This window comes from Eucyclogobius newberryi, unplaced genomic scaffold, assembly GCF_026437365.1.
Source record: "Eucyclogobius newberryi isolate DKJ021-1_F unplaced genomic scaffold, fEucNew1.0.hap1 SCAF_12, whole genome shotgun sequence".
NCBI classification, from domain to species: Eukaryota; Metazoa; Chordata; class Actinopteri; order Gobiiformes; family Gobiidae; genus Eucyclogobius; species Eucyclogobius newberryi.
Window position 1 is genome coordinate 20,315,766 of NW_027315746.1, and position 26,732 is coordinate 20,342,497.

General features: G+C 40.8%; 1 protein-coding gene across 1 annotated transcript; it reads left to right on the forward strand.

The window, feature by feature from the left end:
• The first annotated feature begins 9,559 nt into the window (after window positions 1-9,559).
• On the forward strand, window positions 9,560-20,497 carry onecut3b (one cut homeobox 3b). The gene is made up of 2 exons (XM_072441314.1): window positions 9,560-10,843; window positions 17,769-20,497. The coding sequence occupies exons 1-2, from the start codon at window positions 9,790-9,792 to the stop codon at window positions 18,110-18,112; spliced, it is 1,398 nt and encodes a 465-aa protein (XP_072297415.1). The 5' UTR covers window positions 9,560-9,789; the 3' UTR covers window positions 18,113-20,497.
• The last annotated feature ends 6,235 nt before the right edge of the window (window positions 20,498-26,732 follow it).

The window sequence follows — 26,732 nt, forward strand, 5'->3', positions numbered from 1 at the left end:
CACAGTGGTGGCCTTTGACCCTGAGTGAGTGACCTCAGGCTATAGGGTCATCCAAGGTCTTGGGTCAGGTCTTGCAAGAAGACTGTAAAAGCACTTCGCCGATTGGCTATCATCAGATGTGAACCGGTCTAGAGGACTAGGGCCAGTCAAAATGTGGATTCTGCTGTAACCAACAATCCAAGGATTTTTTTTTTAATTAATTAATTATCTTATCAATATTAAGGTTTATTTATAAATCAGTGTTTATCCCTCATTCGCCCAGGAGTTTTCCATTGTAGAAAAAAAATCTGTTGTATTGTCTGAACGTTTCGACTCTCATCCAAGAGTCGTTCTCAATCTGCGAATCGAGTTCAGATTTTATATGGCTGTTTACCATTTCATCTTGATTCTGTTTCCCTTTTGTCCCTTTTGCCCTTCTTCTTGAGTCTCTTCACTTTGTTAAGAGCCCAAGCCGGGTACCTCTTCCTCTTGCCCTCTGAGCTGGTGGGCACTTCTCCCAGCTTTTGATTGTCTCAAATGTGTCAATGCCTGAGAAAAATGCTCCATGTACAAGTTTGCCACTATGGGAGACGGGAGAGCCCATTGCACAGCCGTGAATCTGTCTGTAAAAATGTCCCTGAAAATGAAACTATGTGGTGTTAAGACAGATGTCTAGTAGTTTGCGGATGTGTTCATGTGTCAGTTTGGTCCTTTCCCATAAGGTGGTGTCTTCCTGCAGTCCCGTCCGAACTGCTGCTACTGCCTCAGAGGCCAGGATGTAGGTGAAAAGGGACACAGCATCACATGAAACCATAGGTCATTCGGTGATGTTTCACTTTGTCCACAACATGATGTGTGTTTTCCACATAATGCTCTGAGTTGCTCTGAGCCAAGACGGTTGTTAAATGCTTGGCCACATTGGATGTGATGGAATCGGTGCTGTAAACAATGGGTCTGAGTACGCTTTATTTATAAAGCACACAACTTTAAAAGCCCTGTACAGCAAAGTGCAAAAATACATATGTATAAACTATTAAAAAAACAGATTTATTTAAAAACTTTATTTAAAAGGTTATAAAATATTGACTCAGCTCAGTTAATGTTTAAAAGACCAGAAAGAAAAGGTAGGTTTTTTAACAAGGATTTAAACTGCTCTAGTCTCAGCAGCTCAGCAACATGCAGAGGCAGGTTGTTCCAGAGCCTGGGCCCCGTCACAGAGACAGCTCGGCCCTCTCTGCTTTTCAGCTTTGACCTGGGCACATCCAGAAGGAGCTGAGAGGAGGACCGCATGGTACGGGCAGGAACATGGTGGGACAATATAACATGAAGCCAGACCATTTAAATACTAAAAAGCCATAAGCAACATTTTTAATTGGAGTTCTGGATAACTGGAAGCCAGTGCAGTAATGCCAGGACTGGAGTAATGTGTTGGTGACGCCTTGTACCTGTGAGCAGCCGGGCCGCCGCGTTTTGCACTAAGTTTTGCAAGCGTTTAAGAGAGGTCAGATTGAGACCATAATAAAGAGAGTTGCAGTAATCCAGGCGTGATGAGTGAATCACTTTTTCAAAGTCCTTGGCAGGTAAGTACTTTAGCCACTAACCTCAGCTGAAAAAAGCTGGCTTTGAACACTGACTTTGACTTGTTTGTCCAGCTTAAGAGATGAATCCATCAGCACACCAAGATTTCTCACAAATGGGAGGTTAAAAAAGACAGAGGACCAAGAACACTATCCACACTATACATCTTAATCACCGAAAACAACTATTTCACTTTTCTACTCATTTAAATAGAGAAGATTAAGAGTCATCTAGTCTTTGATATCTCTGAGGCAGTCAATCAGGGGCATTGAATTTGCTACATTTCTCAGTTTTTGAGCAGGCATTTTGTCCGTAGGCTGAACCAGTTTCTGTCTTAAACTGTTACCTGGTTTAAAATAAACAGGAATGTCGTGCTGTCTAACCATCTTTTGTAGTTTTTCAGAGACACCATTCCTCCTTGGTTCTGTTTCCCTTTTAAACCGGGCAACACTTTAAGACAGACACTGGTTCAGTTAAAGGTATGGCCAATATGCCCACACAAAAACCAAGCAATGTAGTGTATTCAATCCAATGCAGTGCAGAATGTTGTCAAGAGCTTTACAGAGGTGAGACTAAACAGCCACTGCACAAAAGGCTGTATCAACACAGAAGGCAAATGCCAGATCATAGAGCACCGCGCAGCTTCATCTTAAAGCCACAAACCACTCTTTTAAAGACATTGAGGTGAAGATTCTAAGCAAGGAGAAGAGATGGTTTGAAAGAGTACTTAAGGAGGCCATTTTTGTTAAAAAAAATAAATAAAAATAAGATAGAATCCCTCTTTAAACAGGAATGGTGGTTTTAGGTTCAATTTACCAGGAGTGTGTCTTGAGACCATGGGAAGGAAATATCAGGTACTCATCAGTGATGAGGGAGCTACTGCCAACTATATATAGTTGGCAGTAGGATAGGATTTACATGGCCCATTACAGGGCTGTTAGAAGAAGACCAAAGAAGATTAGTCTCAAGTGAAATTTAGGCAGGGCAAACAATCAGATTAGTTAAAAAAAAGGCAATAGGCTCATATAAGGAGGTCCCGACCTGTTGGTTTACCCAGCTCAGAGTAGGATAAATGTCGGAGTTCTCAGATCAGATCCACAGATTTAGAATTACTTCTGGGTGAGATCTTGTTTTTCAAAAAAGGATCAATGAGGGATCACAACGAATAATTACTGCAATTTACAATTATTTATTGTGGCGGTAATATGCCAAAGTCTTCTGAAATGTATGTTTGCAATCATTTAAAGCTCAGGTTTCCCTTTTAAAAGTATAGAACTAGTAAATAAAGTCTTGGTAATAGCAGACTCCTGCGTGAGCATTCTTCAGCTCCTCCTCATGATGTATGCCTCTCAGGTCCATCACATGTCAATATCTTACAGTCATTTGAGAGACTGTGAACGTGGGGGCAGGGCAGTGTGGACAGACAGGGAAGTAGTGTTATACCACTGAATAAACAAGGGCATGAGAAGGAGAGAGTCTGCCCATTGACGAGGAAATTAACTGAATACAAGGCAATACGAGTCAAAATGTCATAAAAGGAGTCATTTGTTCAGCATTCATTAATGATAGAGGAGAGGAGCAATTTAAAAATAATTGAAATCTAATATAAAAATAAATAATGTATGTTTTTGCTAGTATCAAATTAAAGGTGGTATGGACGATTTTTTTCAGCAAATTTTGTATCATATTTCCTCGTGGCGTGGATAAATCATTTGTCCTGCCACGTATCAATCATAAAACGCACCTATCGCTCACCTGCAGCCGCGTGCGGTTCGTCCCCACGTTTCCGCGTGCCTAAGCGATTGGATCTATCATAATATAGTTCCCTCAGTGTACGGGGCAAAATGAAGACGGAGAAAGACATCGGACAAAGAAATCTACGGGAGACGAGAGATGCGATGCGCTCCGTTACGCTAATAAACAAACGCACGTGTGTGTTGTATCAGTCCGCACGGGGGAGTGCGCATGCGCACTTCCGCCTGCGTTCTCAAATCGCCGAAAAATCGTCCATACCGCCTTTAACAGTTTTCTACAATTAAGAGGAGAACACATTTTATTATAAGAATTAAATTAATATAAGAATGACAATCTGGCTTTAAGATTATTTGTCAGCTCTTGTACGTGTTTGTTGAAGGAGAGTTTATCATCGATCCAGATGCCCAAGTATTAGTAATGGAGTACTTTTTCAATCATATTGCCATCAAGCATAAGAATAGATATATTTTTGGGTCACTGGAGTGTCTTTTGGAGATCCACATTCATTTTGTTTTATTTGAATTCATTAATATTTTGAAATCAACACAGTTTTGCTTGATAGAGTGAAAATCCCCTTGAATATTTTGAATCACTTGAGCACAAGAAGGTGCTTAGCATACAGAACTGCATCATCTGCATACAAGTGGATGCTACTTTGTTTTAGGTTATGCCCGATTGAGTTTATATACATTTTAGATAACAGTGGTCCAAGGACAGAGCCTTGAGGAACACTTTTATTGAGGAAAGAAAATTCAGATTTAAAGCCATCAGCAGAAACAGCTTGAGCTCTGTTTGTGAGGTAATCTGCAAATCATGTTTTAGAATTTGCATCAAACCCAATAGCATCCAGACGATCCGAGAGAATACAGTGATCAACATAAACAAAGGCCCCCGACCAATCAACAAAAACTGCAGCACATGATTGTCCAATGCAATAGCAATATCATTCATAACTGTGGTAGCAGCTGTGATAGTGCTATACCCTGATCTAAATTCAGACTGGCAGCTATTTAAAATTGAACATTCAGTTAAGAAAGCATGCACCTGGTTACTTATTAGCTTCTCCAAGAGTTTTGGGATACTTTCAGTGTGAATTGTGAGATCAAAAACAAGTCAAAAATTTACTATTAGTGGGGCTGATAACAAAAGTAACCTAGGTTTGAGGGTGTCAGCTCCTGTGGACTTTTTTGGATCTATAGAGAGCAAAATATTTAATACTTCATACTGTGTAGGAGAAAATACTTGATCATCAGCGTCACCATGTGCTGATTAAACGCATGACAAGTAGCTTTTTTTGTCGTCAAGCTGATTGAATCTTTACTAATTTCATTTGGTAAAGAGGGCCATTTTCACATGGGACATTTTTTTGGGCCCGAAGACTTTATTAGGCAGGAAAGGACAGTGTGAAATGGGGATGAGAGAGAAGGGAGGACATGCAGCACATTGTCATTGTCATTGAGTAAGGATTTGAACTCACGACAATGCAGCCAGCTGCACTTGGAGCCTGGCATATGTGTGCTGTGCCATTCGACCAGGCAGCACCACATGGGACATTTTCAAGGATGTGACCCCATTTACAAAGCCCCCACTGGTGCTGATCACACAGAAGAATGTCACACCTTGTAACACAATGACCTCGTTTGTTGCCACACACGTATCAATAAGCTGAATGTGCAAAGACAAGATGGCCGCTGGTGTGTCATATTATTTGTTAGCACAACTCGAAGTCATTTTCTCAGGGTATATTAATATTTTTTCTCGGTTGGAAGGAGGCCCAAGGGACTGTTTGCTTAATAGTTGTTTGTCACCACCTCATTATTTTCACTTGCTTTCTGTGCTCTTTAATCACTGAAGACACCTTACAGTTAAGACGACATCACACATTTATCTTTTATTGCTGCGAGAAGTTATGTACAAAGCTTTGTTTGCATCAAATTTGTCATCCGATTTAACACAGCCATTGCAGAGCATTTAAAAGGGCTTTGAGGGGGGGTATTGAGTTGGACTTGCTCCAGTGAATATTTCAGCCTGGAGGAACTATTTGAAGGAATGGTCTGCTAAGTAACTTCTCTGCAATCTGGCTCGATATGTTTCTCCGCACACCTTTGCCTACCAAAATGATTTATTTTTTAACTTCCTCGCAACCTTGTGTGAAAGATTTTTTTTTTAACTTTACATTTGCAAAACAAGGTAATATCTGACTTACAAAGAAAGTATGCCCACAATGAATTTCCACATTTCCTCAGAATCTAATGGGTTATTTGTCATCCACAGAGTAAAGGATTTTTAAAAGTCAAGCTAGGAGCGACTCCCTCCCTATCCTTCCTTTCACCCTCCCTCACTTTCCCACTACCCCCTTGACACTCGCAATGGGAGATCGATAGACTATTGATCAACTCTCTCTATCGCCAACCCACCAGACTAATCACCTTAACACCAGCACCACTCTTTCTCTCCCTCTGCCCCCATCCTTCTCCACTATTCCCTGTTGCTCCACCTCTGTTGCTCTACGCCCTGCACTTTCCCACATTGAAATACCCCTTACAACAAATTTAAATTAAACGCTCATTGTCCTCCTCTATCCAATAACTGGGCAGAATCTATGCGAGCCGTTTACAAAAGCATATTCACCATTGGTTCCTTCCATCCAGGCTTCGTTTCCTTCGCTTGCCTCCATCTTTCTCCGTCTATCTTTGTTCCAGGGCAAAATCAATGCAGTGTATGAAAGCAGCATATTTCTCCAGCTCCTGATGAAGAATACCTGGGGGAGAAACAGAGACAACATATAAAAGTTTAAAGTTTAAACTGCTGTATTTGACTGGTGTTGTAAACAAACATGCGGAAAACCCAGAAATGTAATTCTTCTCACTGATGTGTGAAGGGTTATATTAACACTACTATTTTTGGGGAAAAAGGATCTGGAAAAAATATGTTGGAAAATTTGGCAACTATATTACTATATCTGAGTGAGTATTTAATGGGAGTGTTCTGGCAAGTGTTTTGGCCTGTTCTCCTCATGGCACCATGCAGTCAAAATATGCTCTGGTAACTCTATTACAAATTAAACCCTGGTTACAAATAACTACATAAAAAATTATAACACCGTCAACATTACAACACAAGTGCACACACACTGATTGAAACAACTCAAAAGGCCGAAATGTATACCAATGAACCTAGGGCTAAAGAAGGCAACATTTTGTGTGTCCAATTTGACCACTAAAGACATTCAGAGGCATATTTTCTATAGAAATAATTTTGATTTGTTTAAAAATACACTAAATTGAATATTTTGAAGAAAAAAATATATGCCATTAATGCAATAAAAAAACAATACTCTTTTATTTACCACATACAGTTGTTTGTAAGCAAGTGTGGTGAAAGTCAAAATGTCTAACAAGATGCCATATAATTTTGTCAACATCTCTAAGGAAATATACTAAGTCAATACTTTACAAAAATTAGTTTATGTATAACCATAACAATGCAGTAGGAAGACAAACAGTCCCCACATATGCACACACAGCTCGCAGGAGAATTGATTGACTATTCTGTCTCAATACATCTCTCCTTCTGTTACTTAGCAACCTGAGCCAGAGAGAAGTTGGACAACTCTGAATTTTCACTTGATAAAGAGATATGATGAATGAAAATGTCATCAGTGTATAAAACGTACAGTCGGAAATGACAAGGAAATGCCAAAACGGGGTGTGGGCCATTATAAGATATGTGCTATTACATGCACAAGAAGCATTCGTCAAATTCCCGGGAAAACACAGCAGACAATTTCACTGCAGAATAAAGTTTGTCATCTAATCAGATCTATAAAATAATTATGTATTTATTGTCATTATTTTAAATTAAATCTTTCGACTTCAACATGCCCCAAATTTGTAATAGTAATAATGTCAGCTCATATTTTTATTTATTTATTTTTATCTTTACAAAATTTCCAATTATGCCTTCTTGTTGAGAGTAAAATATGAAAATTCAATATTTGCCACTTATTTTAAAGGGGAGAACTTGTAATAAATTGAGTTTTTCAACCAACTTTAGAATTAGCTTAGGTTAAATTTAAACTTCAAATCCAAAATCCTATAAATATGTAATTTTGAATTCTGTGTATATTGTATCTAATGATTAAAACTACATTATCAAGCATTCTCTTTGGTTTACATATCAATTAGGCTTCATCATCATCACCTACACACACACACACACACACACACACACGAAAAGATGGAATCAATATACTAAAGTCTCCAGTCTGCCTTTTCTTTTTAATATTTGTCAAACATGAGAAGACTGAAATGTGTGCAGTTAACGCACATTATTCACTCAGGCGCTAATGACGCACGTAACGCACTTCAGCATGCCACTTTGTGCCATCTCCGCTTTGTTGTATCATTCACGTTTTCTCTGCAGACGCAAATCGGCGCTTTGTTTCATCTGTTTATTAAACTTGCATTCAAGTTAAAGTGAAATGTCGAGACGTCAGTTTAACATAGGCCTTAGTCCAGATGGTGAAACACGAACTCAAGGGGAAAAAAACATATACAATATCATAATCATTTAGACGCACGTGAACGTGAGGAGACGCACATTTTAGTAACCTATAATTACGACACCTAAACAAAATATTAAGAAACGTTAAATAGCCTAATATTAAATTCCTTATTCCCTCTTAAAATGCCCTTGCACACGTCCCAATTGTAGGCCATCTTTGTAAAGGAATAACCAGTGAACACACACACACACCACAGGTCAACTGTCGACCCGGGCTCATACAGAGACCATGTGGATTTAAACTATTGGTAATCAATATATCGACCAAAGATACATTTAGCTGAAGCCCGTTTAGTGCAAAATATGTTAGATAATTAAAATATCAAATAGGCTATGCTTCATTTAGGCCTCTTCTATTATATTGTATTTAAAAATGTTATGGCCAACAATTTCCAAAAACATTATTAATGGTAAAAAAAACAAAAAACAAACAAAACACACACACACACACACACACACATACATACACACACACACACACACTCACACACACACACACACACACACACACGCGCCGTAAAAAAAACATGCCTCAAACATTCCTCCCCCTTAAATTACACCACTTTTGTCTATAAAATGTTCCCCGTTAAGACCGCAGCGTTAGGTCAAGGCCTGTATGTGTGTGTGTGTATATATATATATATATATATAAGATAAATAGAATATTATTCCTTGGTTGCAGGAATCCTTTTGAGCGTTTGAATGCGTTTGAATCTAAACCTCCACAGTTTCAGTGACAAATGAGAGAGAGAGCGATAGAGAGAGACAGGCCCCAAAATTATTATCATTATTATTATTAATATTGTTATTATTAATAATAATAATAACGATAATAAAATAATAATAATATCAATATTATTAATAATATTATTATACTACAGGCAAGGAGCATAATCGTATTTTTGTCTTTTGCTTTTTTGTTTTTGCCAAGGAAAGAAACAGACTATTGAACCCAAGTCAAAACCAAGAACACTCTTTGTAAAACAGATTATACTGAGGTGATATCACGGAAGTTTGAAGGACTGTTTGGGTCAATAATTAAAAAAAAGAAAAGAAAAGAAAAGACAAATCATGACGTCCATCATATAGGCTACTAACTTGGTGACCTGCCTCATCCCTCGCGCACAACCCCCTCGACACGCGCCGTGTCATTAATCTCTGTCACTCAATACTTCGATCAGGTTTATCACTAAGTGCGTAAATGCAAAACCATACAGTCCGTGGGAAAACAAAGTTTAGATAAAGCTATTCAGATACAGCTCAGACCTTGATGTTTTCCACATAGATCCGGGGTTGACTTGATTTAACCAGCACATGTGGTGAGAAATACGGCATGGTATTAACACAAGGAGGTTTATGTACAGTGAGAGAACAGTTTTTAAAGATATAGGCCAATAAGGCTTTACAGGGATGCAACGGTAACGAAGTTATTGGGGAAATGCACGCAAAAGCCCCCCTAAAAATATAGCCTAATTTTCTTTTTTCTTTGGTTTGATCAAAAATTGACATAACAACATTGCTCACATGCAACCGCATAAAAGGCCAACCAATAACAACAGTTTAAGAACAAATACTTCATTTCTTTGGCTCAAATCTCAGTTTGACCCGCCCACTATGTTAAATAGGCGACATGGATGCGCGCGCCCATCTCTCTGCACGCGCTCGATCAGCTCATAGGGGAAGTGCTGCTGGAGTAGAGATGAAACCCAGCCCTGGACAGAGCACGTTCACAGGGACGCGTAGCACGAAGGACAAAGCGCGCTGATTCAGTTTGGAGTCACAGGACGGGAGTTAATTCGGATTGATCCGGAGTTCTGATGGATTGGTGCCAAACAGCGTGGTGGTTTTCGGCTAAATAAAAAACGCACGAGGAAAGAGCGGCTGGGAGGGCGGGCCGGGGATAACTTGTAGATGCTCTCTACGATGGAGCTCACCATGGACAGCCTCCATTCGCACTCGCAGCAAACGGGAGACCTCATGAGTGTCTCGCACTCGCACTCACGCCCGTCGCCACCTCCTCGGAGCCTGATGTCCCACAGTTCGCGCTCTTCGGCCATGGTGTCTGGCATGGCTTCGCTGTTGGATGCTGGGGGTTCCAGCGGCGACTACAGAACTGACCCCTCTTCGCTGCCCGCACATATTCACGGACCGTCCATCAGCATGTGCGACTCGGGCATGAGCCTGAGCAACACATACACCACACTCACCCCACTCCAGCACCTGCCCCCAATCTCCACGGTGTCCGAGAAGTTTCATCACTCGCATCACCATCATCACCAACGGCTGTCTGGCAACGTGAGCGGCAGTTTTACACTGATGCGCGATGACCACCGAGGACTGGCTTCCATGGGCAACCTCTACAGCCATTATCCCAAAGACATGTCCGGCATGGGCCACAGTTCACTGTCGCCTCTGTCCAGCGGCTTGGGTTCTTTGCACAACGCCCAGCAGCCACTCTCGGGATACGGGCCAAGCACGCACCTTTCCACAGAGGCGAAGATGCTTCCCCCAAGCTTCGAGTCCCACGCGTCTCTGCTCTCCCGAAGTGACCAAGAGCACCTTGCCCGGAGTTTAGGCGGCCACAGTCACGGCATGATCTCCAACTTGAACGGCATGCACCATCACCCGCACGGCCACCTCCACTCGCAGTCTAATGGAGCGGTGATGGAGAGGCACCACCATACGCACGGAGGCGGGCAGGGGACAGCCGGGTCGGGGATTCAGGCAGAAGAGATCAATACGAAGGAAGTAGCGCAGCGGATAACGGCAGAGCTGAAGAGGTACTCCATCCCACAGGCCATTTTCGCACAGAGGATCCTGAGTCGCTCACAGGGAACTCTCTCCGACCTGCTGCGGAACCCCAAGCCGTGGAGTAAACTCAAGTCCGGCAGGGAGACCTTTAGAAGAATGTGGAAATGGCTGCAAGAGCCCGAGTTTCAACGAATGTCTGCTCTCCGTTTAGCAGGTAAGACTTTAATAAGTCTAATAAATATATAGTCTCTCTAAATTTCTAAATAATAAAATGAACAAAGTACACAAGAAAGTAATTCAGTTAAAGTGTATATATTCTAAATTACAAGTATGACTGTCAAAACGGGAACAGGAAAAGCTGACAGACCTGTAGCTCACTTATGACCTCTGCTTCAGCAAGACGCTTAATTTTCACTGGAAAATATGTATTACACATTTGGAGCATATATCTTCACATATCTTTGAATATAAATAATTGCACGTAAACGCTGACATCGCGTTTACGCGGGCCTCACAGTTTCAGCACCACGGACAGTTTCACGCACACACAGGCGGGAAACGGAGGCCTGCCCAAACATTTGTGAAATATATGTCACTATAATTTACTGTCGGACATCCCACCATATAGTTAATTGTATGTAGACAAATTTAAAACGTATGAGGTGAGTTATATTTTTGAAAGGAATACCGCATTTTATTTGCGTTAATTAAAGTGTGGGCCAGTTTTTGAGCGACAAACCATAAATCGCCATTGATTTGCAATAAAAACAGTTTCCTTCCGTCCTTCTGATGCCTTTCTTTCTCACGATTTCCCATCATAAACAGTAGTGGCCTCGGTGTGTGGTGTGTACTGTGTGTGTGGGGCGCTAGACAGTTTCGCGCTGGAGAAGCGGGTGACCCCAGGCTGCCTAATCAATACGCCAGTTCCCACTCTTCCTTTTAAATGTGGTGCACGGATCGATTCTCGAATCGGGAGCTGAAAGACGCAATAACCACACGCGCACTCTGACTTTTCATTTGGTATAGTAAAAGCTCTAAATTTAGCATTTGCACCGGTGTGACCGATATGCGCTTTTTACATTGTGCTTTTGCTAATTGGATTCAGACGGAAAAAATATGAACTCAAAGAGCTTAACTGTCTAGATCTTAAAGCACCATAACATTCTACCAAAAGACACATAGCAGTTCAGTCTAAATGAGAACTGGATGCTATTTGAACTGTGATTAAATATTGATTGTAACTGGGACCTGTGGGATAAGTATGTAATATAATACAAACAACACTGAGAAAAAAACAAACTAATGGTAATAATAAGGGAATTATTATAAAGAAAAAAAGCGGAAGTTGCGAGAGTCATTAATAGTGTATCTATCTCCCCCATGTTTGCCCGGCTTTGCACATATAAGATCAATAAGACCCTTTCCCCTCCCTAATCCCCTTTGCTCAATCCTCTCCTTTCTTATATATCTTTACAAGAGTATATGGCCATGTATGTCTGGTTAACCTGGCAACAGCTTGGTCTGAATCCACCATAGTATAAAAATCATTGCATTGAAAGAGCAGTTTCATAAAGCAAGCCATTTTCCATTCTCTTCCCTGGGCCATATTTTAATGCCCATCAAACTTGCCCGCCCCATTAAAAATTCATACTAGTGTGCTACATCTCATATTTTCTAAAGAACACAAGCAAAATCGCCACGAACAAAACTTCAGTCGACCCTACTTAAGTGCAAAAGCGAGAAAAGCAAAACTGACATGTGGAAAAAGGAGTTGGAACAGCCGGGAGATGCCATTGATTGAGAGAGGGCAAGGCAGGTTTGGGCTTTGTGTGAACAGCCAGATAGAGGCAGTAGTGAAAGGATCAATATCTACCTTAATAATTGATAAATCCAAGAGAGACGAAGGGAAGAGAGCCAGAGGCAGAGCAGGGCTGTGTGAGGCTGCTTGTAACAGCATCTCCTAGGTAAGCAAAGTCTGATCATGTGGTAAACGGTTGAGGACCACACACCGCCTCACCACCTTAAAACAACCCACAGCGCAGGGTGTGTTAGTGGTTTTGGAAGTACACTGTTTACGCCCCAAACATCCAAGGAAACATCAATAACACCCAACCAATGGCCACAAGGAGGATGTAGACTTCCCACAAACAACCAAAAACGTGCAAGAGAACATATTGGAGAGGTTCAGATAAAGCTAGAGGACTGAGAAGCAGCGGGTGCAGAGGAATTTACCCCAAAAAATTTTGAGCACTTCAACAATGAGCAGCACAAAGGAGGTCAGAGGCATCACAGCTTCTTTTGGGGAATACATGCCTTTTCAATCTTTAGATACATAGCACCTCCTTAAATTAAGTATGTAGAAATAAAACACTTCTGCTGTAATACTCCACCAGAATGTACTGAATATTGTGGTGATATATCACTACAAATGCCTTAAAAACCCTCTTTCAGACAAAGCAGAGATCATGGCCTTCTATTGAGTAGTAATGAGTGGTTTCTTTCTGCCCATGTCAGCGATTCCTCAAAGCAATCCAAGGTTGTGATGTCATATGATTTTAGAGGTTGCTATGCTTTATGGGGTTTGTAAAGCCTCTTTATAGAGGCATGTGGGCATCTGAGTGCGCGTGCACATTCATGTGCACATATGTGTGACTGTGTTATAGAGTGTGTCTGCACTATACATTGTTCAGGCTTATCTGACTCGCTCTGAATCGGTATTGATTTCCTCTCTCCTGCTCTCCTTCTCCCCGTCCTTACTCCCCCTTTTCTCTTCCTTCCTTCACTCGTTGCATCAGCATCAGCAAAGCACAGCCACTGCCTCCCAGCCTTATTTCATCTCCACTTCTCTTTCATTGAAACTGAACTAATTTGGCACGGTGCACTTTTGGCACAGTACTTTGGAATGTTTTCATACAAAATGTGAATGACAATATATGTATCCTGTTAAAATGAAAACCATGGGCTATTTGCAATAAAGAAACTAGTGAGAGGCTTTTAATAACCTTACAATACAGCTTTAAAAGAAATGCTCCATATAATGACAGACTCTAACCACTCTCATCTCTATTACCTCTCAAATAAACAAATCATCTATTTAGGTTTTTATAAAAATACAGAGTGCTAAAATCAAATGGCTGTTTTCTTTTTGCTGGACCGTACTTTTATATTTTGTTTAATCTTTAGACTTTGAAACATGAGGAGATAAGCAAGTTTGCATCAATAGTGGAGATTTTATGACGACGATTGGTCTATTCTGAAGTTGGACAGGCGTTACAGACTTTATAGACTGAAACACTATCTAATCGGTTGTAAAGCTGCCGATCACTCGTCTCAACAAGACAAAACAAGCCTAGCATTGACAATTTGGCGAAAGCTTTCAAATAATCCAATGCTGATCAATGGGGAGGATTTTAAAAAGACGGTACAGTTGCATTTGTATCTACTGTACTCACAGAAACAACAAGGGATGGGTGGAGTGATTTGGTCGTTTTTTACGTCCCCCAGCAATGAATAGGCCTGTAATATGATCAATACAGTCAATGAGCATACATCTTGGGATAGGTGTGACACAGAGTGATTGACACCACTGTTTCTCGCCTGCAGTAGTTCGTCCGGGGCGCGAGAGGGCCCGTCTCACCGCACACAAAGCCCGATCTCAGCAGTCTGTCCAGGCGTCGGCTAACAGCAGCACGGTGCGGTTAGTTCACCGTCTGCCCCTCATACCCCCCCCCCCCCCCCCCACCCTCCCACACACACACACACACACACACACACACACACATCCATCCACACTGTCAAATTGGAGCTAAACGTGTACATGTTTATGCCTCCTACTTTCTAGCTGTTTACTGTTGCATTATCAGAATTTCAGCTCACTGATGACTTGATATCAAATTTCGACCTGATCATGACTTTACAAAATAGACCAACCACTGCTAACACTGTATGTTTGTAGTCAAGAATATGTTCTAAATTATCTTTCACATTTACATGGGTTGATTCTTAAGTTCCTGGGTGGATAAATTAAAAGACAAACTGAATTTACAGGCAGTGGATTTATTGTTCGTAATCATGCAACTTTTTTGTTGATGGCTGTTTATGATTGATCAATACAAAAATATATAGAATATATTTGGTATTATTATTATTATTATTATTATTTATACTACTACTACTATTACTACTACTAATAATAATAATGATAATAACTTGAAACAACCATTAAGATTATTTGAATATGATTTTGGATAAAAAAAAAAATCTCCTGACCAAACACTTACCATCATCACTTTAGGAGTAAGCAGAAACAATAGGCACTTAAGTGAGTGAGAGCCGCTCTCTATAAGAGAGCATCTTAACATGCTGCAGGTTAATAGTTTCATGTGCGTAAAGTTGAAAGATGCCAAGTTGCCATTCCTCTATACCTATAGCGCTGTTGAGACTGTAGGAAAAGATGTACCACGACAGAAGAGCTACTTGAGACAGCTCAACGTCATACGACTTGTCTCCTCAGAAAAGCCCATTTGGTAATGAGACAACTAAAGATAGCAGCTCTGCTTTGGATTCTGTCTCAAGAGAGAGCGCTTTAATGAGCAGCTCTCCTCCCTGTGGTACAATTCATTGCCGTGAAGGGAAGTGTTCAGGGTCCTCATTTGAAATAGACCTATTGATTATCTGAAATATGTATCGACCTAGTGCTATCTCCAGGCTTTCACTCAGTTAGGAAGGTGGCTGTGTTTGCTCACAGTTTGCATTAACCACTGCACTGGTGTTGGCATTGTAAAATAGCCAGTAGCAAAAGTTGTTGGGAAACAGGCATTACATATTAAATTATCACTATATTAGCACTAGCATTCAGTCATTACATTAGAGTATTGAGTTGGGTTTGAGGCAGCACTTAGCCGTGAGGAGATTCTGGCATGGCTGGGACTCAACCAATTGAATAAACGTTCCATGAAATGCTTCTGAAGTGCAGATCAATCAATGCAGGAGCTATCAATCTGAGGGCAAATTAAAACAATTGAGGAAAACAACAAGAGGAAAACAGTGAAGGGAGTCTAGCCTTTGGAGTGATGTGGAGGGGAAGCTGTAGTGTTGTAATCAAAAAGACGATGTGGCAGAACCATAGGTTTGTAATGGGCCTTTGTTTGCCGCTTGAACAATGCATGCCCACATACAGCCCTATATCCACATGTGCACGCACGCATTCTTATTGATCAAACCTCACAGTCAAATCTGTTTACTGCTGTTGCCTAAACCTGCTGTAAAGTCATCAATCATTTGCATACACCCCAGCACACCACATTTCGTCTGCTGCACCTCTATCATCACAGAAAGAGCACAGTATGAAATCGCATAAAGTTAAATTCTCTGGCCCTATATATACATGCATATTCCTATAGCGAAAATCAAAATTAACAGATTTTTTCTTTGTTAATATTTTTCATTCAAGAGCTAAAATACACAATGAAGGTAACCAAACCATTAAAAAAAATCCTATAATGTAAAGCATTCAGGGGGTATTTTATATGTATTTTATCACTGTCTTGAATCTCATTAGAACTGTAAGTCGAAGGTACCTGGAAGTCTCCAAAGTAGGCCTACCCTCCATGATCCATTTGATTTGGGCTCCACATTAGAACCGGGCTGTTCTTGCCTATCATCACATCCCTTTGTTCTCCCGCGGATAAACAATTTCGTCTACATCTGTCACAAAGCGCGCTCCCAAGCCCTGCTCCCTGGTGCCACAGACACACGTGCGCGTCCACACACACCACGGTCTCGCGGATCGATGGGGATCGATATGGTGGGGAAGGGAGCCCTGATTACTGGACCACGTGTTCGAGAGAAAACCGCGGAAAATCGATCATTGCAGCTTTTTAGGGCAGCAGAACAGAACGGACTCCCTCCAGTCTCCACAGCCAGATCCTTGGCTCCTGACAGTGCATGCAGCCACGGCACAGCGCCTCTTTGTCAGCACTTCACATCACGCTCCTCCGGTTTCAGCCCGAGAGCGCGAGGGTTGCGCACGGACACAAAGTACTAAGTGTTTACCGTGCAGAGAACAGCGCCTTTTTAAACAACTCGTTTGTTAGATTAAACACTCAAAGAAGGAACGTCGAAGTCACAATCTCTTACTTTTAACAAATAGTAGCATTGCAAGTAGACGTCAGTGGAATCATATTTAGGCCTATTGTCAAGTAGCTGTGCTTTTCTTACATATAGCAGTATATTTGAGCTATATTATTCTTATTATTTTTTTGTCTTCATAATAGGTTATACAAACAAAAGTGAGATTGGCTACAAAAGTTTTCCTATGAAGTTCTACGTTTTTGAGCCAGCTTTAATATTAGAAGAAGCCTCACTCACAGGTGGAGCTCTTATACAATAGTAATGTGAAAAGAAAAAGAAACGTGAGCAGAGCCTTTATTTCCTACTGGATATGGTCTGGTATTTTTAGGTTACTCTGCTGTTGATTTATTGCATATTTTCAACATCAACCGGTCTGAATCAATTTGTAAAAATCATATGTTGTTGGAATAACCGAGCCTTTAAAGACGTGTGCTGTAAAATTGCAGCGAAGACAAAAAAAAAGAGAAAATACCTGCAGTTTTATGTGAGCTCTGGTTTAAATTGTCCATTTCCTAATTGCACCTTTTTGGATCAGATGCTTTTTAAAACCAGAACAAACATCGGTCTCGTGGATCTATCCAAAGCAGGCAGTTTATAGTAAAATATTTATAACCATCTTGTACTCAGCAGGTGTGTGTGTGTGTGTGTGTGTGTGTGTGTATGCGTGTGGTAGCACTCGATTCTTTTTATTTTATTTTCTAGATAGGGCTTTATGCCACGAGAAGACTATACATTATATAAAAGAGTTAGGTCTGTATTTAGATGCAATTGGGCAATTTTTAATTTACCCGATGTATTTACGACTAACTTTTTATTTAGTTTTTTAAACATTCCACCGTCTCATTTTTGAAGATGCTTTATTTAGCTGCAGTAGAAATAACAGTAGGTTCATTACTAGATTAAACGTATATAAATGATCCCACATTATCCATCGTTATTCACGTGTGCCAACTTGTTGCATGTAATAATTGTTAACTTGTTGTTTACTCTGCCACATGTGTCTGCAGCATGTAAACGCAAAGAGGAGGACCGAGGACGAGAACGTAACCAGGTTCCCAAGAAGCAGCGGCTCGTGTTCACAGATCTGCAGCGGCGCACACTGGTAGCCATCTTCCGAGAAAACCGGCGCCCGTCGAAGGAGATGCAGGTGACCATCTCGCAGCAGCTGGGCCTGGAGCTCTCCACCGTCTCCAACTTCTTCATGAACTCCCGCCGCCGTTGCCCGGACCGCTGGGACGCAGACGAGCACGGCCACAGCGTGCACGGCCACGTACACGCGTCTCACGGGAACAACAGCGCCTCACCGATCCAACCTGGAACCTCATCTGCGACCACCTTCTCCAAAGCCTGACTGACTGCAGAGATAGGTGCTCTCCAATCATTTGAATATGCTAAGTTCACAGTGAGGTCTTAGAGGTTACAGGGTGTGTAGCCGCAATCCGACTCAGTTTGGATTCATTTTAAGTTCACTTTACTCGTACACCAGATATTTGGTAGCTTTTAAACATGCCTCTTTACTTCCAAAGATGCGTCTTACTGCAACAAAACGCTCTGTATTGATAAGAGCACATTTTAAAATGCCTTTTGTCACACCAAAGGACCACTTAAGCTTTAAAACAACATCACACCATTCTTAGAAAATCAGCGGCTCAACAGCCATTGCTAAAGCCAAGCTGATGAAGAGGTATGTCAAGTGTCTGACCTGCTGACCGCCTCTCAAACGTGAATCATCGCGTGCTCGTGCCGCGTGCGTGTGCGTAAAACAGATCCATAGAGTCAAACCGCTCTCCAGAACATGGCACTGCGGTACTCTGGTCCAAGACAGCGCCATCTGCTGTCCGCGCGTGGACCTGCTCAGGGCATATTCTGGAGCGCGGTTTGTGTGAGGAAAGGGTCTGTGAGAGGCTATGCTTTCTTATTCCATACATATAGCTTATAGCCCAGAGTTGGCGAAGTGCAGAATTATTGCAGAATTAGCCCAATTAGTGGCCAAACTGAAACAAAACAAAATAAGATAATCAAAACTAGCAGGGCCTGTGTAAATTATGGGCATAGCTAGTGCCCAGAGTAGACATTTTTAGGAAACTGAAATGTTCAAGTTCAGTGACATAATTCCTCTTCCAATTCCTTATGTTGATCCACAAACATGTTTTGGAGTTAACCCTGAATATTTAGTACAATACCCAATTTGTCACAAATTCATGGTTTTTGGCCCTTGCACACTTTGGTAACACAATAGACTTTCAAATGACAACATTCTGTGCTGTTACTACCATATAGCCCCATTCACACATAGTTTCCAAAAAATTGCTGAGTATATGCCAGATCACTCAGCTATGACCCCCATTAACTTCACTTTTCACAATTATTTGTCTCTGCGCTCGCTCAGTTGAGCCACTGCATCATTTGAACTGAATGACAAAGAAACATTAAGCAAACGACGGCGCTGGCAACTTTCTGGCTTTATTCACACATAAACCTTCATATTCAAGTACATTTTACCGGGTAGCCACCAGGGAAATTGCAAGAACAAAAATGCAGGGAAATCAGTTCTGGCTTTGTTCACACATGACCCTGTTGTTTTATTTTTTCCTACCCGGGTTACGCTGCATTTGTGAATGGGGCTTTAGATAGTATTTGAGTAGAGGGTTTAATTTCAGGTTAAATAAAAGCAAACAATCAATTTGGGGATGACACAATGGCTGAGTCTCCCCAGAGAGGTGGCAGTGTGGCGGGGGTCCTGCCCTGTTCTAGTGGCCAAACGCAGAGGTCAAATGTCACAATACAGGATCCCGAGTGCCAATGACGTTTGCCTCTTTATGATAATCAGAGAACAGGTGCAGCTTACTCTCTCTGACACGCGCCCCACCTATTTAACCTTCATAGTGCAAGCACCAGGGGCGCGCTGCCTACATCATACCTCAGAAACACCTGACGTTATGAACACAAGGAAAATGTAAATACAGTCATTTCACCCTTTGGCCCCCCTGTCTGTTTATTCCCTATTTATCTGTCCCCTTGTTGTGTCCTTCCCTTTCCTTTCTCTTAAATATTGATGCGGGTAAAACTAGTACCATAGACACATGGTTTCTCTCTCGTGACTATTGTGCTATGTTGTGCTGAAACTATATGTAAAGAAGCACCTTGTTGACAAAATGTAAAATAATTTAAATCTAAAAAAGACAATTGAAAATGTCATTGACTGATCCTATGCACAGACAAGAAATGGATGAGACAGACTGTGCATATTTGTGAATATTTGTGTTGGACTGTGGATGCAGAGGACCGCCTGTTCTCTGATCCCTGTGACGTGGACTATCGCTGCATTCCTCTGCTGATGATGTTATGGTTACACTGAGAACCGCCTCATTCCTTTGTCCTTCTTATGTGTTTCAGTGGTCTAAGCCACTTTTTGTGTAGCATCTTTTAGCGGGAGATAATCATGTTAGACACATCCAGCGGGCATAAGAGGGAATGAGGCTCAAGCATCAGAGGCCCAGAAGAAATCCTCTAAATGACATTCCTCCATTGAGCGGGCTGGTCCGTATGCAGAGCACTTGGAGCTGTAATTTAGGGCTTCTTCTAGAGTCCAGAGTGAAAACCCTTTGTAAAGATTTAAACTAGATATTTAATTCAATGTTGCATTCAAATCCAAAGAGTCAGTGGTGGAAACTGCTGCATGGCTGTAACAGCCATCCAAACCAAAGACACAAGCAGCTGGAACATGCACACATCAGTAACAGATGCACATTTCACACATGTCAGTGTTTGTTTTGTGGGAAGAGTCGAGTGCCTTTTTCTTTCAACCAGGGGTTGGACTGCTCTGAACACATACAGACACAGGACGGTGAGAAGGCATACTCTCAGCAGTGGAGGCAACACCGGAGACTTCACCTGTAGTGTTTACCCTCTGAGGACATTCAGTGAAGTAACTGTTAGATCTGTCTTTTACATTTATGTTGAGACAGCTCTTTGGCATGACATAAAAAAAAAATGAACTTTTTATTTACTGAATAAGCACTACATACTATTATACCTTTATACTTCCTAATCAGTTTGTTAAATTGGTATCAAGTGATAAAAAAGTGTCTACCAACATTCTATTAGCTGAGGCTCTATGTTAAAGTCTTAAGATACACACAGGCACACACACTCCACACAGAGTTATTTTTGTGTAATTTGTAATTGAGTGGAGATGCGCTCGTGTGTACCTGATTGTTTACAATGACGTTGATCTCGCTCTCCTGTTGGCCGGCAGTTGAACTCACCAATCACTGAGGTTGATGCCGTCAAATTTTCTCTCCCAAACCTCTTCGTTGGTCCCTCCGTCCAGGGTAGCGCCACAGACTGGGAGGCATGTGTAGACAATTCATCTTGATATACCTCAAATCTTTATTGTGAACAATACAGACAATGTTTAGCAACGACAGAACATCACAGCAAAATGAATGTTCCTCTAGAATTACATTTATTTTCAAAGTGTATGACACGAGCCGTGTTTGTGTTGACTTTGTCTGAGTTGGGTTGCTTTGTATGTACTTTGTCCTTTGTGCACTTAAATGAAATTCACAAAGGACTAAAACCAAACGGCAGAAGTAGCAATTTAAGGATGTTGAGACTAGAGCTGCACAATATATGACAAACCAACAAGTTGCAATGACTCTGTTTTTGATCATGTTTTATTTAGGCTTTATGTCAGATGTGTCAGACTTTGACACCTGAAATACAATGACTGCAGTTTGATTTAAATTACAAACTCAATTAGGACAAACTATATTGTGTTGGAGTTTTGATAATGTATACAAATATTAATTAAGTACAATTAATATTATATTCACATTAAATATAAAACATTTCATTGCAATATAGTCCATTTACTTTCTTGCAATATGGATATTACTGAATTGTGAAAATCAAATCTAATACTCTTAATTGTGCAACTCTAGTTGATGAGGTTCTGGTTCCCATCTTTTGGCTTTTGTCTCTTCTCTGTGTTTAAATAGTTTAATAAAAAAAAGAAAAACTACCAAAACACCTCAGACATTAGAGGTGGGATTCTTTTATGCATGGATAATATATAAATGTATATAAACTGCAGGATGAACTGTACCTCGACTGGTTTAGTGGAGAGGGAGAGAAATGGAATACTAATGGCTTTGCTCACCACATATTTCTGATTGTTGTGTCTCATATTCTTTTACTTGTTTGTTGAGACGCTGGGCTATGGGACATCCGTCTGTTTGTGCACAGTCTTGAGTCCCTGTATTCCGGCTCCTCTGTATTTAATCCTCTAAACTCAATCCCGGTGTTTGTCTGCCTCATAGACGCCGGTCGTCGCCTGAACAAACAGGCAGCTCTGCTCCTGTACAGCATCAAAATGGTATCATTTGCTTCCTTTCAGACAGAGCTCCGGCACGGCAGCCCCACTTCTCTCCCTCTCCCTTACCGATCAATCAATCAGAACCAAGTGTCTTTGTGATGGTAGAAGACAATCAATTTCAAATAGAGCAGAGACAAAGAAAGGACGGAGAGAGCGAAAGAGGATGGCAGAAATACGCACCGCCCAAAGATGGAGGAGGATGGAGGAGGAAGAAGGGCCCTGACAGTGCAGCGGTGCCCTTTGACCTCTGCAGAGTGACCTCAGGAGCAGCATGGAGGGGGCACAGGGGTCAGACTTGTTAAGTGGACATCTAATCGAAGATGTTGATCAAATGCCTGCACACTAAAGCTCATAGGTCCACACAAGTCCACCTGGGCATCACACAAAGGGCCTTCCTCCTTCCTCCATCTCCCACGATGCAGTGCGCCTGTCAGTCAAATTATTCTGCCTTTAAAATGATTGAGTGAATCAAGTAATTGGAACAAATAACACAAGTTTGGAAAACAGTATGGGTAAAATGTGTGTTTTGACTCAAATAAAGAAACAAGCAATTGGCAAACTGGTATCTGTTGTTTTTCCCCGATCCTTACTCTGGTGTTATGTGACTCTCTGCTGCCACCTAGTGACACAAAGTATACAGTGGAATGAGAGGGTTTACACCTATAGCATATCTATGGTTTTACACAGTCAAACACATAAGTTGTAATACATGTATAGATGTATAGATATTTACTATATATGATGCACTTGAAATTGAGCCTGTATGGATTTGTGGTAACATAACATTTCAATATTTAAGAAATTAATACATTTATTGATTTCAATTTATTTTGACAAATCTTGTTTTCCTAAAAAAATTAAACCAGAGTTTCTCTCCATTTGGCTTGCAGGTACAATTTCTGTCCGTAAATGCATTCCATTCATTACAATCCATTCATTAATTCTTGAATTTATTCATCATAAATAAAATTTTGAGCATTATGGAACAATGCAATTCAGTTGTAATAGAAGAAAAATACATTAAATATCTTATTATATTTGTGAAATGCTTTTGTGAATTACTTGACATGAATGCATTATTATCATTATTATTATTTTAGAAATATAAATAAATATAAATACATGCAACATAATGATGTAGCTAAATATTTTTGAAGGCAACATTTGACACAAGACAGAACACTTGTGAGAGTCACATCATGCTTTTATGACGAAAAGGCGTTCCTTTACAGACAGACACTATATAAAACATGTATTTAAAAAAAAGTAATGCATTTTTTTTTACAAGTGCAGTATTGTCTTTCTCTGACACCAAGCAGCCATGGGACTGACCAGGACAGAGGCCGAACCCTGGACTGAAGAAGCAGAACTTAAAATCCTATATTATTCTATTACTACACTATTTACATTTAAACAGTCATTTCCTCTGTCAGACATGGCAAAAAGTCTACACAGATTAGATGACATGATATGGCTAATAGATCTATATACATTTTGTGCTCTTCACGTCCAAGGATCCATGTTCAACCATTTACTAGGTACAATAGGCTATGTAACAGTCTCTATGGCAGTCTATCGCAATCTCCAAACTTAAAGCACATTTGCCCTGCGCATGGAATATTCTGCACTCATTCCTGGGTTTGAAGAGTTTATACGAGTTTGATACCAGATTTTGAGAGAGAGAGAGAGAGAGAGAGAGAGAGAGAGAGAGAGAGAGAGAGAGAGAGAGAGGTACAAATAAACAGGGCAATGTGAAACTTCTCTTTGGAGGAGGAGGAATAAACGGTGTGCAGTGTTATTCTCAGATCTGGAAAACTTAACAAACTGGCACCATCTCGTTTTAAAAAGTGCAAACCCAGGAATGAGTGCCAAGTATAGAGTAGATCTGAGAACAGTGCGCACCAGCTCCTCATACTCCAGAGGGATTATAGGAATGACACGGTTCATGGCAGATCAATGGAAGTTTGCCATTAATAATCCTATCACCACACAGCATTGATCAGTCCCACCAACCTGCTTGGAATATCAATCACTCCACACACAGTGCACCAGAGCAGATCGGATGAGTATAGGGTTAATAGTACAATCATGTGAAACAAACAAATACAACGGTGTCATTTGCAGTTGTCATTTTACATCACACATGTTTCCGGTGCAGTCCCATGGCACCAGCGTCTGGATGAGAGTTTGGCAAGACTGGTCTGAAATATGAAAAGCATGCATAGATAAATCCAGCTAATACCAGAAAAAAAGGAGCTGAGAGTCTCTTAAATCTGGTGTAAATGTGGTGTGGTAGAAGCTGCAATACTAAAGATTAACTGTGCCAAGGTCGTCCAAATGCAATTGTAATTATACAATTGATGCTTAAGGTGTGGATTTGTTTGTTTTTTTGGGGGGTATTTTGGGCCGTTTTCGTTATGACGTAGTTTAGTTAGCTCACTTGTCTAACAAACGTGTGTTTTAGGATAGGGACAATGACTTGCTTGAGAGCTAGGCTAATTGTGCAAAATTGCACAATTGCAATAATGTATTTTTCTGTGCTGTTCTTAAAAAAATCCGGCTTTCTTATATAAATATTTTAAGTGTCTGGCCCTATATGAGACCGGCACTGACTTGCATGCACATTGCACTATGGCTAATAGTCAGCTCACTCTGCGCATGTGCGTGTTCTGCACATTTAACCGACCGTTTGTTGCCGTTACTCACTGTGACCACAGGGGGGCAATCATGTCACACACTTACATCCAATGACAGTCTTTTGGTCAAGGTTAAAATGATGAGGCATATATCTTTCAATAATATCTTCCAAACAATTAGGCCAGATAATTGATACAAATGTCATTTGCATTATACTCCAATGGAGTAGGCTACAACGGAATAGTGGGTGCACAGTAGCCTGCACAAACCTACACTAAGATGGGGCTTTCAGTGGAGCACTTTGGGCTTTCAGTGGAGCACTTTGGAAATAGGTCTAATAAACCAAATTATCACACAATTAGGGCGCTCACGTCTCCCTCATCCAATTATTGCTGCTCTCAGCTCTGATCGTTCAAATCCAGACGAATCCAATCAGACAGGCAGCTGTTGGTCTGAAGCAGAATGTGGATTCATTACGGGCTAATATTGAGTCACTTTGACTCAAAATATGAAGGCATAGCTGTAGAATTTGTGAAATGTGAACATGCTTTTGTGCTTTGGTGATAGCAATCATATACCCAGCAGTATTTTTTCACCACCCAAAGCAGTGTAAAAATGTTATCTCTTGACATGGCAAGGATTATTGTGAAACGTATGAGATCTCTAGTTTCTCAAAGCTCAGAGACAAATTGGAAGAAGGTCCACAGAATCTATAAAGACGCAGAGCCATGTCTTGGCAGGAGAGTAGCGGGGGGCTGGCATTTTCTTGTGATGGGAGCAGCACAAGAAATGTTTGTCAGTAATAATTATTAATATAAATCTGGCCTTTGATGAAGTTAAAGCTGAATTACCAAAAAACAAATTTCACTTCAATGGTTATGCTTGTTTTAACCTTGACCAATACACACAGATCAGACATAATATTAGGACTATATGCTGTCCCATGAAACTAACCATGTATCTACAGACTACTTTTGCAGCACCGCTGATGACTTAGTCCTAAATAATGCCAAGATTTTCAAAACTAGCCCTTGTCAAACCCACTTACTACTTACTAATAAATATATGAAATCTGTGCTGCTCAATTAAGATTAAGTCAGTCCAAATGTTATGCCTGATTTATTCAAATTACTCCAGGATGTTATGCAAAATGCCCAGCCATAAACAACTTTCCAAGAAGAAATCAGGAGAATCCTTACAGTTGGTGGGATTCAATATCCAGAGTTTCATCCAGAAGCGGCACTGTGCAGAGCTGGAATAGTCCAAAAGTGAATAATGAAGTGAGGAATCAATGTCTTCAGGGAACCTGGGTCACCCCTTTGTTATTTTAAATCTCTGCTGTCCCAGCGGAAGCTAGTTCATATCACATCATAACAACACCAAGCACTCGTTCTACGTGTCTACTACCACACAACCATAATCCAGCCTATACTCTACTGTGAACAGGAGCAGCAGGGTTTGGAAATTAAGGTAAAGAAAAGAGCAGAAGTAGCAAAATATATTGACCCAAATGAAAGACCCTCATCGAAAGCATTACACCTGTGACTGATGTTTACACGATTACAGCATCGACGATCACTACGGACATTCTCAATGTCTTCTAAACCTAATACAGAAATACAGGGATGGAAAGACAGAGGGGTTTGTTTAGCCAAGGTCCATGAAGAGTATGTTCTATTCTCAACACTACAGGGAACAGTCTGAACAAGGCCACTTTGTTTCTTTGTGAAAATAGTTTTGAATATATAACAACTGACAAATGCATCACAGTTGCATAAGCCCACCCCCAAAAATGTTTTTCTCAAAGGGAGCTATGGTTTAGTTAGTAGTTAAAATGGTCTCTCAACAAAGTGAGTGGCTACTATGTGCAAAATACAAGACTGAATAAGCCCCAGTGCCCAGGAAATCTAGACTTTAATCTTCTTCCACTCTTTTTTAGTTAATGTATTAATGA